This window comes from Drosophila gunungcola (assembly GCF_025200985.1).
Source record: "Drosophila gunungcola strain Sukarami chromosome 2R unlocalized genomic scaffold, Dgunungcola_SK_2 000030F, whole genome shotgun sequence".
NCBI lineage: Eukaryota > Metazoa > Arthropoda > Insecta > Diptera > Drosophilidae > Drosophila > Drosophila gunungcola.
In genome coordinates this window covers 448,448-462,434 of record NW_026453176.1, presented here as the reverse complement: position 1 = coordinate 462,434, position 13,987 = coordinate 448,448, and the positions used below count along the sequence as shown (strand labels likewise).

General features: G+C 46.9%; 10 protein-coding genes across 10 annotated transcripts in view; 8 read left to right on the top strand and 2 right to left on the bottom strand.

Moving 5' to 3' along the window:
• LOC128256877 (alpha-protein kinase 1) overlaps window positions 1–13,987 on the bottom strand; it is a 76,378-nt gene that overhangs the window by 29,075 nt on the left and 33,316 nt on the right.
• LOC128256895 (uncharacterized) lies at window positions 7–1,629 on the top strand. The gene has a single exon (XM_052987602.1). The coding sequence runs from the start codon at window positions 101–103 to the stop codon at window positions 1,028–1,030; it is 930 nt and encodes a 309-aa protein (XP_052843562.1). The 5' UTR covers window positions 7–100; the 3' UTR covers window positions 1,031–1,629.
• LOC128256906 (uncharacterized) lies at window positions 1,930–2,688 on the top strand. The gene has a single exon (XM_052987613.1). It carries the CDS (start codon window positions 2,060–2,062, stop codon window positions 2,537–2,539), a length of 480 nt encoding a protein of 159 aa, XP_052843573.1. The 5' UTR covers window positions 1,930–2,059; the 3' UTR covers window positions 2,540–2,688.
• Window positions 3,174–4,329, top strand: LOC128256901 (uncharacterized). The gene is given in 3 exon segments (XM_052987609.1): window positions 3,174–3,588; window positions 3,590–3,890; window positions 3,892–4,329. Coding segments are annotated over 3 exon segments (768 nt in total). The 5' UTR covers window positions 3,174–3,298; the 3' UTR covers window positions 4,069–4,329.
• Window positions 4,569–5,468, top strand: LOC128256900 (uncharacterized). Its single transcript, XM_052987608.1, has one exon. It carries the CDS (start codon window positions 4,671–4,673, stop codon window positions 5,451–5,453), a length of 783 nt encoding a protein of 260 aa, XP_052843568.1. The 5' UTR covers window positions 4,569–4,670; the 3' UTR covers window positions 5,454–5,468.
• On the top strand, window positions 5,770–6,742 carry LOC128256899 (uncharacterized). The gene has a single exon (XM_052987607.1). It carries the CDS (start codon window positions 5,780–5,782, stop codon window positions 6,599–6,601), a length of 822 nt encoding a protein of 273 aa, XP_052843567.1. The 5' UTR covers window positions 5,770–5,779; the 3' UTR covers window positions 6,602–6,742.
• On the top strand, window positions 6,922–7,789 carry LOC128256904 (uncharacterized). The gene has a single exon (XM_052987611.1). It carries the CDS (start codon window positions 7,091–7,093, stop codon window positions 7,613–7,615), a length of 525 nt encoding a protein of 174 aa, XP_052843571.1. The 5' UTR covers window positions 6,922–7,090; the 3' UTR covers window positions 7,616–7,789.
• On the top strand, window positions 8,046–9,004 carry LOC128256897 (uncharacterized). The gene has a single exon (XM_052987605.1). It carries the CDS (start codon window positions 8,129–8,131, stop codon window positions 8,993–8,995), a length of 867 nt encoding a protein of 288 aa, XP_052843565.1. The 5' UTR covers window positions 8,046–8,128; the 3' UTR covers window positions 8,996–9,004.
• Window positions 9,315–10,760, top strand: LOC128256890 (uncharacterized). The gene has a single exon (XM_052987598.1). It carries the CDS (start codon window positions 9,336–9,338, stop codon window positions 10,731–10,733), a length of 1,398 nt encoding a protein of 465 aa, XP_052843558.1. The 5' UTR covers window positions 9,315–9,335; the 3' UTR covers window positions 10,734–10,760.
• Window positions 11,221–12,413, bottom strand: LOC128256896 (uncharacterized). The gene has a single exon (XM_052987604.1). It carries the CDS (start codon window positions 12,154–12,156, stop codon window positions 11,242–11,244), a length of 915 nt encoding a protein of 304 aa, XP_052843564.1. The 5' UTR covers window positions 12,157–12,413; the 3' UTR covers window positions 11,221–11,241.

The window sequence follows — 13,987 nt, the reverse complement described above, 5'->3', positions numbered from 1 at the left end:
TGTGCTGTCCCAGCTAGTCTACACTCAGTCCTCAGCCTTACAAAACATACTCTCGGCTTATTTCGGCATTGAAAAAAAAATTTTGTTAAAAAAGTTCAGAATGTTGCGAGTGTTGCGTCAGAAGTGTCGTTCACTCGTGGACCGTGGCATGCCGTGCCTGGAGTCTTTGGTGAATGCGTGTGTCCAGTTGAAGGTCGACTGGTCCAAGGCGGTTGGTCTTCCACGTCTAGCGAGTGCCGAGAGTGGTGCCGGCGGCTCAAGTGTGCTCCGCCAGCACCTGGTTCGCCGCAACTACAGCAGCAAGGCGTCCGACGACGATTGCGGGGCGCCCAGGGAGTGCCTCACGGAGAAGGTCTCCGCATCCAAGGGCTGTGGTCCACCCCACTTCAAGGGCACCATCTGCGATGCGGCCAAGGGCGGCAAGGCCAAGAAGAAGGCCGAACCCAAGGAGAAGACCAAAAAGCCGAAAGTGCCAGCCAATATGAGGTCCATGTGGTACATTCCCGGCTGCGAGTACGTGCCGAAGTGCGATGAAGCAGTGCGACTGGACATCCAGCACTACCGCATCTCGGACAAGGAGGCGCGCCAGTACCAGGTGACGTGGAACGAGTGCCCCCGGCTGGTGATCAAGCCCAAGAAGGTGTGCATCCACTCCAAGCGCCCGCGTCCCAAGCCCTGTCGTCGCCAGCGAAAGGCGCTGGCGGCCACCGCCCGACCCTCGTTGCCCATGCTGAATCCCATGGAGTGCAAAAAGCCGGAGGCCGAGTCCACCTGTCCGCACTGGACGCTGCCCTGCTGCAAGCCGGGACGCATTCCGCCCAGCTGCCACCGGGTGCGTCGCCTATCCGATTGCAAGAAGCGCCCGGCTCCATATCCCAGCTTCTCGGAGTGCAAAAAGGATGAACTCGCCAAGGCGCCGCCCACCGAGTGCCTGTGCCTCCAGGTGCCCATGGCCTGCGAGATGTGGGCGGAGCTGCGGCGGAGGATTGCCCGGGGAAAGGGGGCGGTCCTGAAGTGCGGCGAATTTTAGGCGGCGGCGAAAGCTCTGTCATGCGACAACTGGCTAAATTCAAATCTCATATCTCAAAAATATTCTAACGATACCATTTCAATCCACTCTCGATCCCCCAACTACAAAATTCAAAAATGTTGCCGGAACGCGGCTGGAACTTCCTAAAGCCACTCGCCTCCCGATTGACCAGTTGTGTCGGCTCCAAGGGCGGCTGCTCCAAGAGCAATTCCGAATCGACGAGCAAATCCAAAGCAGAACCCAACTGCAAGCGTTCCGCGAAGAAGAAAAACTGCTCCAAGGTTCCAACTCCTTTTCCCAGCTACTCGGAGTGCAAGCGAAAGCCTACTGATCCCAAGCCTTCCAAGGAGTGCGATTGCTGGGACTTTGACAAGTGCTGAGGAGGTCCGAGATTCTCTTCTTTCACACTTACTTTACCACAGACTGAAGACTCAAAAACACTGTAGACTGTATCCGTTGGTGGCACTGGAAGGCTGGGTGTTTTTATTCCATTGCGTACTCTACTGCGTTTATCTGGGCACTTATTTTGAAGCTATCCAAGTCCGAATTTTATCCAACGTTGAAGTAACTCACAAAAAAAAAATAAAATAATGCCATTTGTTTTAAAAAATGTTAATAATTTAATCGGAGGTAAAATATGAGAGATTTTAAAATTATTTCTTACGTAAGGTTGCAGGAGAAAACAGGAATTAAAATTAAGAGATTTTTTATTATATATATTGTCAGTTTTATTTTTTTTTAATTTATTTTTACATATATATATTGCCAATTATTCGATAAATTAACTTAAAAAATACCTAAATTGCGACAAAGCCATACTTGGAAGAAACTGAAAAATTAGAATCTAGTGACTGTTGAATTTTCTTTCAAGGGTTTCCCTCAACATGATTTTCCTACTTCGTTCATTTTCACATTTGGCATCTGTGTATAACAACACGTTTTAATTCGGTTTTTAATCCCAGATATTTTTTTCTCTTTTGAAAATTTAGTTGGTATTGAAAATAAATCTAAATTTAAGATTGTGCCAAAATGAATTCGTCAAAAGCATTGGTGATCAGCAGGATGGCTGCCTTTGGCTTCAGCAGCCTGGCGAAGTGCCGCGGAATGAAGCAGTTCCGACTGGATGATAAGTACTACAGGCCAGGAACCTTGCAAGTGCGTGACTACAAAAGGACTTGGGCTAAACAGCAGGAGCGGGAAGAGCGCATGGATGACACGAAATACAACCCGGGACGCTGGACGGAGCGTGAATATCAGGCAACCTGGCGGGAACCCGTGGACGTGGATGAGGAACCGCAGGAAGAAGTGAGGGACTCGCGTCACAGGGAGGAGCCAGCACCAGTCCCTGTGCGCCGACGATCCTTCGAGCCCTCGAGGCGTCTCCAGAGGAACGCCATTCCCGCCAGCAAGTTCATTTCCCAGTTCATCTCCACACAAGAGAAAAACAGGATGCGCAACCTCGAAGTTGCTGCCGATCGCACGGCATGTGATGAATACCAATTGGTCTGAAAAACCTGGCTGATGGAGAGGCCACTCTTACATTTTCATGGATTTACAATACAGTAACGTTTTATTTGGAAAACCGCTTTAAAAATTATTCGATGTGTTAACAAATACATATAAAAACTAAATTAATTGACAACCTAAATCAAATCAAATCTTTTACTGAACAAATTTTCATTGGTTGGCTTTTTAAGTGGCATTTTTTATGTAATTTAAATATTTTCCCTTTGATTTGCATCCATTGCGGCTTTTAGTTATTTTAAAAATGAAAATGTTAAAAAAAATGTTTACTTTTCATTAGACAAAATTTTAAATGCATTTAAATCAAACAGAAACTATTTAAACTATTTTATTTTTTAACATAAATTAAAATTTGTTTTTTAAATAGTCTTTAATGTGCACTGTATTTAATATTATGATTTCATATGTAATTTTAAAATTTAATATACAATTTTAAATTCAATAGTCAGATATTTATTTTTGCTATTCTATTATAATGATGCGGATATCTTGTGTGTGAAAGTCTATTTGACAATTTGTGTTTGTGAAGTTAATTCAATTATTTCATAAAATATAATGATTATTTTATATGTAATAATTTGTTGCCACCCATGACATATACTTCAAATAATCCGTACACCTTTAAACGACGTTATGAAAATTCCGCAGTGATTCAATATTTCCATTTTTTTAATCAAAGACAAAATTTGTCAGTGTATTTTGACCCTTAGCAACTTAGTTGACATTCGATTTTGTGAGAACAGCATGCTGCTGGTAAAGAAGACGCTTTTCCGAGCTCCGGCCGCGATGAGGAGTGGTTTGACGTTGCGGATCAACCAGTTACGTGCCATGGAGACCCTATACGACCCGTACGAAGATTGGGTGCCCAAGATGCCCGGTCAGCGATTGGATTTAAAAAAAAATTACCAAAAAAACGGGACGAAGGTGCCATTCAAGGACAACTGTTGGGTATCAATGCGGCGCTCTGAGTACAAGTGTCGCTCCGATCCAGAGTTCAATGTGCCCGCCTTTATCGATGCCCAAAGCCGATGCATGCACCGCATGTGCGAATGCCTATCCGCCGACGGACCTCACGCTCTACAAGCCCACCGACAAGCTGTCCCGCCGGTACCAGCGCACCTGGTGCGAGTGCGAGCTGGAGGAGCGGAAAAGGAAGGCCGTCTGCCGCTGCCGACCGGTGAACTTCCTGCGACGGGCCCGCCGAACGCCGCCGCTTAAGGCGACCAAAGTGTGCCCCGACGGCAACGAGAGCCTGGGGCTGGGGCAGTGTCGCCCAAAGAAGGACGAGGGCTCCTGCCCCAGGTTCAAGCTGCCCTTCTGCAAGGGTGCCCGCACGGTCATGCTGCCGCGCTGGACGACCCCCTTCCGACTGCCTTCGTCGCCGCACCAAATACCCCAGCTACTCGGAGTGCAAGCTGGATCCGCTGCCCGATGTGCCGCCCAGCCAGTGCTCCTGCATCAACCAGCCGCCCATGTGCGAGGTGTGGAACTACTACCGCATGAAGAAGTCTTAGTTGCCTGGGTCGCCGTCCCACCAGTTTCGAATAGACCACAATAGGAATCATATACTTTTGATACTTACGGGGGAGAAAAACATCAAGCTTATGCGGATTGTATACAATAGAAGTAAACCAAGTTAGGAATATGAAAAGGAAAAAAAGAGGTTCCCCACAAATGTCATGAGGGCTTTTGAATTCAATTAAATGCATGCTTTATACAAAAAATAATAGGTATTTCCCAATAAATTAATCGATCTTCGAGATTTAAAGTTGATCAAAAAATGCTTTTAATTTTATTTGCTCCTGTTGTAAAAGTTCGTTACATTACATACGAATGTAGAGCATCCCTTGCAGATCAAAATTTACAGAAACACCTAAAAGCATTAACTATAGTTAACTATAGTTATAGTTATAGTTAGTCTATATATAGACAGTTATGATATTGTATTGGAAACGGGTTGTGAGCTAGCATAATTAATGACCATGTCTTGAAGTTGTGCAAATGTGCTCGATGGACAAAGAGTCCTTCGGCTGACAAGTCAGACTTCCGCAGCTTTAAATTTGAAATTAGTGAAACAATTTTTCGGCCTAACGCCTCTCTAAATTCGGTTTCCAAGATGGCCACGAAGCTGGGCTTGCGCCGAGGCCCGATTCAAAGGTTATTGGCCAACAGCCGCTGGTACAACTGGGGCAACTACGATGCCAGTTCCGGCGAGTGCTGCAGGATGCGCGACAAGGAGACCGTCGACTGCTTGCAGGACAAGCTACCTTGCCCACATAGGGAAGTGGAAAACAAGTGCTACGAAAGACCATCAATCGGCAAGGAGCAGTACCCCAAGTACTTGCAGGAGATCTATCAGCGGGGAAAGACCGATCCAAACTGCTTGCTGAAGTTGATCCGCCACGACAATGAGCACTACAAGCCGTCGGATAAGTATCGCCAGTACCAGCGCACTTGGTCCGAGTGCCCGCTCCTCTGGTTGCGTCCCAAGGACTCCTGCTGTCCCGATCCGGAGGCCTATCCGCCCATGAAGCGCCGCATCCGTCCGCCGCAACAGCCGCCGCTTTCGGCCATAGAAAAGCACCTCCTCCAGATGAACGTGTTTTGCAAGTCGGTCCTCAGGTCTCCTGGCTGCAGACTTGGCCTCCGACCGCCCACGTGCCACAAAGTCCGCCAGCCGACCGATTGCTGCAAAAGGGAGGCACCCATGCCCAGTTTCTCGGAGGCTTGTTGCCATCTAATACCGCGCTTTTGCCGCAGCGAGTGCGCCTGTCAGGTGGTTCCGGGCATGTGCGACATGTGGAACGCCTTCCATCGGCGGCACAAGTCGCGCAGCATCTGCACCAAGCCCCTGATGAGACACTCTTCGAACAGATCCCGAATGCGCTATCCATTCTAAGGGGCTTCCCTTCATAGTTTACTAGATTTTTCAGATTGATTCCTGATTGACTACTTTAGCCCTCACTTGATTCCTTCATCCTTCAAAGTATTTCCTGCTTCCAAAACGGATTTCCTTTTCAGAAAACTCCATTCCAAAGAACTGGATCGAAAAGTTGGACAATCTTATAGCTCCCTTTAAACCATCATCTATGGATTTTCTACATTGTAATATATTATTAAGGTGAGCCAAGTTTCCCGGCCTTCCTAGTCAAAAGTTTGGCTTTTGAAATGTAGAAAATATCGAAAAATCAGGAGGCCCTTCCAAATTTCCACAAAATTATAAGGATGCTGTCGGCACTTCGCACCTTCTGCAGGCAGGCTTGCAGGAGGTACGCCTGCAAAGCGCCCAGATTTCCGGACCCGCCTTGCCTGCCCGTGGACCCCGTTTGCCACCGCGTTCCAGGCAACAGATGCCAGAGGGCCAAGGAAGTGCTGACTCGCGAACTGCCTCGTGAGAAATTATTGGAAGAGTTCCAGCAGCTGGAGACAATGTGTTGTGTTTTGCGATCGGCGGCCAAAAACCCCTGCGCGGAGATGAAGCGACCCAAAGTACCCAAACCGCTGCTGGAACCCTTTCGATCGATGTGGGAGCCACCCTGCCAGACGGACGAGCAGCCATTCTGCAAGGACAAACTGCCGCGCTTCGATGCGATCTACTACCAGCCGTCAAACAAGTGCCGCTGCTACCAGCGCACCTGGGTGGAGTGTCCGCCCGTGAAGCAACGCCTAAGGAAGGTGTGCTGCCTGGATGCCATCAATCCGCCCGAGGTGCTATATCGCAAGAATCCCTGCCCGGAGGTTTGCAAAGAACCCTATAAAAGTCTGAGGCTTCTTTGTGAGAGAGGCGACTTCAAGCGTGATCCGGAGTGCCAGTGCCCAAAGCTATTTTGGCCCTGCTGTAAGCCAGCTCGCTGTGATCCTTTATGTCACTATTACAGGAAGCCCTCCAATTGCATCAAGCTGCGTGCTCCTTTTCCCTCATTTTCGGAACTGGCTAGATGGTCTAGACCACGCCGGAAAATCGAGTGCCACTGCTTGGATACCTTCTCAAAATGTTTGGCTTTTCGGGAGAGAATGCGGCGGGAAAAATTAATCCTCAAGTGCTAGTCTAAGCCCAAACTTTAAAACAAATCTCCATTAAGGCTCTGCGTTTTTGAACAAAGCAATGGATCCAAGCTCTCAAACACTTGTAGCCATTGCTTTGTTCCAAAATTCAGAGCCATTACATATCTCAAAACTAATCGCAAAAGTTATATGAAAGAAATATTGAATTAAATTGTACAAATCATCAAGCATAAATAATAAATAATAAAAAAAATAATAAAGAAATATATATCATTGTTTTTTGTCCACCTTTTTTTGACTTAATAGAGCCTATTTATTAACCCAATGCTTTAACCAGCAAATCTATTTTCCACATCCAGACAGCCTTGCCTTTGCGGTCACCCATACAATGAATCGTTCATTTCGGTGCGTCTCATTTTAATCAAGCAACAGGCTTCCAAATCGAACGTTTCCATTTAGACAATCCCGAACAAAACTCCCACGCAGACCGAAGGAGTAAAAAAGGCCAGTGATAGCTCGAGAGGATCTGACATGACTACCTCCGTTTTGGCCACCATGTGCGCCGAGCGCCTGACCAAGCTCCTGGTGCGCTACTCTCGCACGCAGCCGCCGATGGTGCGGAACCAGTCGAATTGCGTCGACCAAATGCTGAGTCCCTTGCCGCGGACCGAAGCCACTGGGGCATATCTGAAACCAGGTGCTTCGCAGGTGACTAACCAAAGACCGCCAACTAACAATAAGTGGCAGCCGATGGGCAGCATCACGAACATCGGCCAGAGATTCCAGCGCGAGGCCATGGACGAGCTGTGCTCGAAGGCAAAGGATCGCCTACTGCCAAAGACCGGACCGCGAGGACCGAGCTTCACGAGAAATCAAGCCATGTTCCCCAACAAGTCGGGGGGACTAGAGGACTGGAAACAACTGCGGACTGGACGGTACTCAACCGCATTTGCCAGCATTTTCCAGGGTCAGAATTGCCCGAGTATGCCCAGAAAGTCCTTTACCCAACATTCTCTCGCCTTCGATTATCAAAAACTGTATCGGAACTGCTATTAAGCCGTACACAAAAGGATGCTCTTCGATCTTGTTGCCAAACTCATCCACAGCTCAACAAAACACTTTGCCTATAGTGTTGCTACTGAGTTGCGACTGAGATTGGCAACAAGTGTCCAGGATTATCCACAAACTGATGTATCAAAGATGTAGTAAAACTGTATAGTGTTGATATAATGTTTTTTTTTGTGTTATGGAGTATTCCTCAACGACTTTTTAAGTCAAGGGGACAAAACTAGTTGGATCCTATTTGAAATATCTAAGAAAATTAATACGCTTTGCTCTACAAACATTGTCAAATGTACAATACAGTGAGGGATATTAGTAACTATTATGATTTAATAGATCAAAAATATAGAAAAACACTGTGATAAACTCATATTAGAGCCACCAAAAATGTTCTATGAACCTCCCGGATAAGAAACCCCCCATTTAACTCTCAACCCTATACTTTGGCTTACTTTTCGGACAAACATTTGCTCCTAGAGCAGAAACTCAAATTTTAATTCAGCAGCCATGCTCAGCTTTTTGGCCAAGAGGATTTTGGGGACGCCCAGTGTTTCGTTGACTCCTCGGAATCCTTTTCACCTTAGCGCTATCTTGGCGAAAAGGTCCAGGAGATTTTGTCCCGAGAGTCTGGTTCCCGATTGCAGGGTGGTGAAGAAGCGGCCTTGCGATCCCACAGATCCGCCAGTTCGTCCTTGCAGCGAGGAAGACTGCTCGCAACCTCGGTACCCATGTTGCGTGAACACCCGCATCGCAGAGAATCCCTGCAATGATCCTACAAAAAAAAGCCAATTCGTGTCCATGTGGGGCGACTACAAGGAGAGGAGGAAAGTGCGGCCGGAGACCTTGTGGCACTATCCGGAGGAGTGCTGTCCGCCGTGCGGCGACATCCGCTTCGACGTGCTCTACTACCGGCCGTCGGACAAGTGCCGGGAGTTCCAGCGCACCTGGTGGGAGTGCTGTCCGCGGATGGTCCCGAAGCGAGTGTGCTGCTGGTGTGACGCCATTCCGCCGGAGGTCCTACGCCGGGACCTGCCCCTCTGCCCCCGAAACGCTTGCCCCCAGGACGTCGAGAAGAAGCGCTACAAGTGCCTCAACGAAAAGTCCAGATGCGTGCGCATGCGCATGCCCTGCTGTCGAACCGCCCGAATTCCGCCCGACTGCCGGGTGGGGCCTTCGCCCTCCGATTGCAAGAAGATCAAGTGCCCATTCCCCAGTTACTCCGAATGTGTCCAGGAGGATCCCGCCGTGATCCCAACACGTCCGCCCGAATGTGAGTGCCTGGCAAACAAGTCCGCTTGCGAGCAGGTCCGAATTGCCAACCACTTGGCCAAACACAACATCAGCATCTGGCCCTGTTGTTACCACAGTCCATGAAGATTGCGATCACTCTTCTGGGATCTTTCACCTCTGCTAGGATCTCTAACCACCGATGTCCAAACCCACCACATTCCCTGAAGGTTATGATCTTAAACCGGGGTTTTCTCATCTGTGGTCTCTGCTAGAATCTCTGAAACAGTTTCTGTTACAGGTGTCCCAACAGAGCCCACAGGATGAGAGAACCAAAATTCATAGCCATACCATAGTTTTCCTGCCCGATCTCAACAACCTACGATTCAGTCAGCTTAGCTGTCAGTGTGGCTAGATTACCTCACTTCATTTGCAGTCGTCTGTACTTTCGGAACACCCACTTCTAGGACTCGTTCAAAATTCAAACATGTCTCGCCTGTCGGTGCTCAGCGGTTTCACTCGCAGTGTCTTCCGTTCCTCCAGGAACCATAGATATTTACTGCGCTGCCAGTCTGACAATTCGGATGCACCCTTTATCTCACATCCGACGGACCAAACACAAAGTGGGCAGAAGGAAATGGAAAAGACAAGGAGTGTGGAACACTCAAGTCACCTGTTTGTGTGGCCGGATTTAAAGGACAAGAACTTGCATAAAGTTGAAGAGTTCAAGGATGACAGCGATGACGACATTACCGCCTCGTGGGGCTGGAAAAATAACGAACTAGATGTGGAGCAATTGGCGGGTATGCCCAGTCCCAGTCATTCAGAAGATCCGTACATGCAGTTTGAGGAGGAACAAGAGGACGATCAGCTGTTATTCAGTGAAGAGGATTTGCAATTTGAAAGAACCCGCAGCCTGCGAGAACACTTGACCCAGGAACTCAACTCCCAAGAGCCCTTTACCAGTTTCGAACGCAGTTCTCTTAACACCGTGCGACAGAATGTGGACTTTATGATGCAAGAGCTGAGTCAAATTTCCCTTCTTTTAAACGCGCTCTATTCGGAGAAATCAGGTTCATTAAACAACACAATGGGTCAAGCTGAAAACGCCTTGGACACCATTTACCCAGGACCGGAAATGGCTTCATGGTCCTTCAACCCAGCCCAAGTTAATGAGAACCAAGTCAACCAACCCAATATGAACGAGAATCTGGATAAGGAGGAGGTATTCGATCAGTTGATGGGTTTTGAGATAACCAATGCGGCGGCTGATCAGTTTGGGTTGGATGTTGTAGAGACTTCTGTGATAACCAAAAAGCCTGAGGATATCGAAAGTTCTGTTATAGCGAATGAGGAGGGTGAGGATATCGCAAGTTCTTTGGAGACCAATGAGTTGGAAAGTGTTGAAAGTTCCGAGCAAGCCAACGAATTGGAAGGTATCCAAGGTTCTATTATAACCAATGAGTCCGATGATGTCGGGACATTAGATTCCATAATTACTAAAATGGGACAAGAGTCCGCAGAAAGTGAAGGTCAAGAATATAGTCCCACTCAAACTACTGAAAGCTCACCCAAGACGGATGAAGGACAGCAAACTGAGCCCAGTGAAACCATCCACACCTACAGACCCTTCAAGACCATCGAAGTCCCGTCCTCTAAGCCCACTAGTAGCCTGTGCTCCGAGTTAAATGAAGAGCAGCCATTTAACCGGGAAGCCCAAGCTGTCACGGGTTTTGAGGATAACCCAGGCTACTCTGTTGCTGTCCAACTTACGGAACCCGAATCCCGCCTACTGATGCGCATGGCTCTAAAGCAGGCTTTAAACGATCTGGAATCGGGTAAAAACAAATACAAAGCCACCATCCTGGAGTCAGAAACTGAGTGAAATAGAACGACTAAAATACAGACATGAAATAAGTCAAAATATAAATAAAATTTTAAATTTTTTTAATCTCCTTGACTGCTTTTTTTTTCTTGAGTTGTCCTTTTTCTAGAGTTCCACACTGAGTCAAGTAGAAAGTCTAAAATACAGAAGCCAAAGCAGAAATAAAGATACCAATTTAAATAAATTTGTTCTCATTTTCGGACTTTCAATTTCTTATCGTAGTCTTTCTTGGTTTTTTTTCGTCCGACATGTCAAAACCTAATAAGACTTACACCTAATAAAACATAAAACGCATTTCTTGAGTTCGAAACTAAGTGAAAAAGGATTAAAGTACAAAAATAAAAGTCCAAATATAAATAAAATTTCAAATTTATTTCTTGTCCTTATCATTCTTGGGACTGTCTTTAATTTTCTTGTCTTGCGATTTTTTTTATCGAAACTAAGTGAAATAGACCAGTCTACACAAAAATAAAAGTAAAAATATAAATGAAATTAAAAATATATTTATTTATTTTTTGTCCTCATCTTTCGTGGAACTGTCTTTTCCTTTCTTGGGGCTGTCCTTATTTTTGTTGACTTCATCTTTCTTGGGACTATCTTTTTTCTTGCGACTATCCCTCTTCGCGTTCTTGAGACTATCTTTCTTTTTCTTGAGCATGGCTTTCCTCGCCTTCTTGGCCTTCTTGACGGCACTGGGGCAGATGTGGTTCTCGCCGTGAATTTTGACCCACTGACGACCCCGCTCCGCTTCGCAAAGGCTAAGGGCAAACCGGCATTCGCATTCCTTGGGTCGATGCGGTCTTTTGGCCAACACGGGCTGCTTGCAGTCCGACCAGCAGGGCATGGGGCAACACAGCCTGCGGCAGCAGGAGGGCGTCTTGGCCGCATGGCACCTGGGCGGACGACGACCGGGTACGCATCGCGCCAAGGGAGCGAAGTGGGGACATGGTCCTGTGGCGGCCGGACTCAATGTGGTCCTCTCACGCCGCTTGGCCACTCGGCGGGCGGGATCCAGGGTCTCCAGCTTGTCGTAGGCGCAGATCTTCTTCTGCCGAATCATGAACTTGGGACACTCCACCCAGTGGCGCTGGAAGGGTCCGGCCTTGCTGGAGGGTCGGTAGTACAGCTCGTCGAACGAGGGCAGCGGCTTGGTGCAGTTGGGACCGCAGCACAGCTCATTGGAGCGGGCTACCACAAAGGGATACGGCGGGGGCAGGTTCTTCGGCGGATCCCACATGGATTTGAAGCGATCTGCTTCGGCGCAAAAGGCAGCCGGCTGGCAAAACGTGCGAAGCTCGGATTCCTTTTTGTCGGAAGGCTGCTTTGGTGAGTTTGGTGGACTTGGCGGCTTTGGAGGCTTACTAGAACTGGAGGAGCTGCCCTGGCGCAAGCTGACGCCCCTTATCAGGGTGGACCAAATCATTTGCCAAAACTTACTGTTTTAAAAACGGAATTTAGAATATGTATTATGTTTTTTTTTTTTAAAGGCTGGTCTGAACATTTACTTATGCAGTAAATACAAAAATTTACTTCCCCAGCCGAAAGTTGACTGCAGGCCTGCTGCTAAGGAAAAATTTGGTGAAAATCGGAAGAGGGTCCTGTCGCACACATTCACTTCTCCTGCAACTCAAATTCAACGCTGCGGCGACAGGCAACACAAAATTGCAAACAGCGGACTGCGCATGTTTAAATTTAATTGAACATTTAGCCAAATTAAAATGCATTTTATTACGCAGCCCCAGCCGCCGTTTCTGGCCTGGAAATGCAAAACAACGCGCGCCCAATCAGCCAGGCAAAGTCGAGTGAAGTTAGCGGAGTTAGCCATACCCGCAGATGGTTGGCGGAAAAGGCAAGATTACACTGAGAAAAAAAATGGATTCCGTTTGAAATAAATTTAAACCTATATAAATATCTAAAATATAGGTTATAGGTACTTTGGACATATATGAATGAATTAAAATGCCGTAATAATTACTATTGTTCAGACAACATCAATTTTGTAAAGTCTCAACTAAAAAAGGAGCAGTGCAGTTTAATATTATAGGTATTGAGCTTATCCAATTTTAAACGAATACCATTATTAATATATCTCAGATTACAATTATATTAATTCCATTATTAATATTACTCTGATTACAATTATATTTGTCGAACTTATTTACATAATAAATATATGCTAACATATATTTAGTATGGATATAAAAAACTTTTAAGAAGTCAAGGTCCCCAAACACAAAATATATTTAAAGATTTCTAGCTTATAGGAACTTCATTTTTCCAAGTGCAATCAATGGCAGAGCCAAAGCCAAAAACCAAATACGCTGAATGGACCTAGGCACGCAACGGTTATTCAGTTTTGTCGGTTTTTCGTTTCGGCCTTAAGTCGTTGGCATCGCTTATGCGAAATTTGGCACAGATTCGCAGGCAGATTCGAGGCAATGGCAATAGCAATAGCAAAAGCTTTTCGGTTCGATTCGATTCGAGGCGGAACTGCGAGGACAGGCCGACCGAGTCGCAAACTGGTTGGAGACAGGCTGGATGCAGGCCTGGCTTTAGCCAACATGCGTTCTGCAATTGTTTAATAGCCTAATTAAATGTGCGAGGGAACAGGTTGGCCGGTCCGGGAAAGTCGGAAAAGTCGGGCATCGGGCATATGCAAAGCGAAGGCAGGAGAGCGACTGTCATGTATCACCGAGTGACGTGATGTGATGTGAAGTGATGTGATGTGACGGGACAGTGACTGCCATGCGGGTGGTTTGTCAGCTGCTAATGCCAGTCTCTTATACTTTTTTATTTTTTACTCCTTGTTCTGGCTCGCAATTACATTTGGCTGTTAATTGCATTATGCATATTTATGGAAGCGCTCCGGCTGCAGCTCCTCCTCCGGCAAATCGAGTTAGGGCCGGAGAAGGACCAGGAGGACCAGAGGGGGGAGTAGACGGATCCGGCGACAATGCCGGCTCATTAGCATACATCAGCGCGTTAAGCTCCGAGCGAGTGTCTGACTGAGTTACGAGCAGCTTTCCACTGTCTGCAGCAGCCATCATCGCCATCATCGCCATCATGGCCATCATCGCCATCATCATCATCATCTACATCAACTGAGTGGCTTAGTGGGTGTTGCCCTCTAATTTAAATTAAAATATGAAAAATACTCAACGGGTGAAAAAGGGGTTTGCTGGGGAACAAAAACATCAAGCTGGCCAAACTGAAAAACGTGCAGAAAAATCAAATCTAAAATAGCTGCTGGACAT

Excerpts from the sequence above, each read along its gene's own strand:
- LOC128256895 (XM_052987602.1), top strand. The coding sequence starts at position 101 with ATGTTGCGAGTGTTGCGTCAGAAGTGTCGTTCACTCGTGGACCGTGGC.
- LOC128256906 (XM_052987613.1), top strand. The coding sequence starts at position 2,060 with ATGAATTCGTCAAAAGCATTGGTGATCAGCAGGATGGCTGCCTTTGGC.
- LOC128256900 (XM_052987608.1), top strand. The coding sequence starts at position 4,671 with ATGGCCACGAAGCTGGGCTTGCGCCGAGGCCCGATTCAAAGGTTATTG.
- LOC128256899 (XM_052987607.1), top strand. The coding sequence starts at position 5,780 with ATGCTGTCGGCACTTCGCACCTTCTGCAGGCAGGCTTGCAGGAGGTAC.
- LOC128256904 (XM_052987611.1), top strand. The coding sequence starts at position 7,091 with ATGACTACCTCCGTTTTGGCCACCATGTGCGCCGAGCGCCTGACCAAG.
- LOC128256897 (XM_052987605.1), top strand. The coding sequence starts at position 8,129 with ATGCTCAGCTTTTTGGCCAAGAGGATTTTGGGGACGCCCAGTGTTTCG.
- LOC128256890 (XM_052987598.1), top strand. The coding sequence starts at position 9,336 with ATGTCTCGCCTGTCGGTGCTCAGCGGTTTCACTCGCAGTGTCTTCCGT.
- LOC128256896 (XM_052987604.1), bottom strand. The coding sequence starts at position 12,156 with ATGATTTGGTCCACCCTGATAAGGGGCGTCAGCTTGCGCCAGGGCAGC.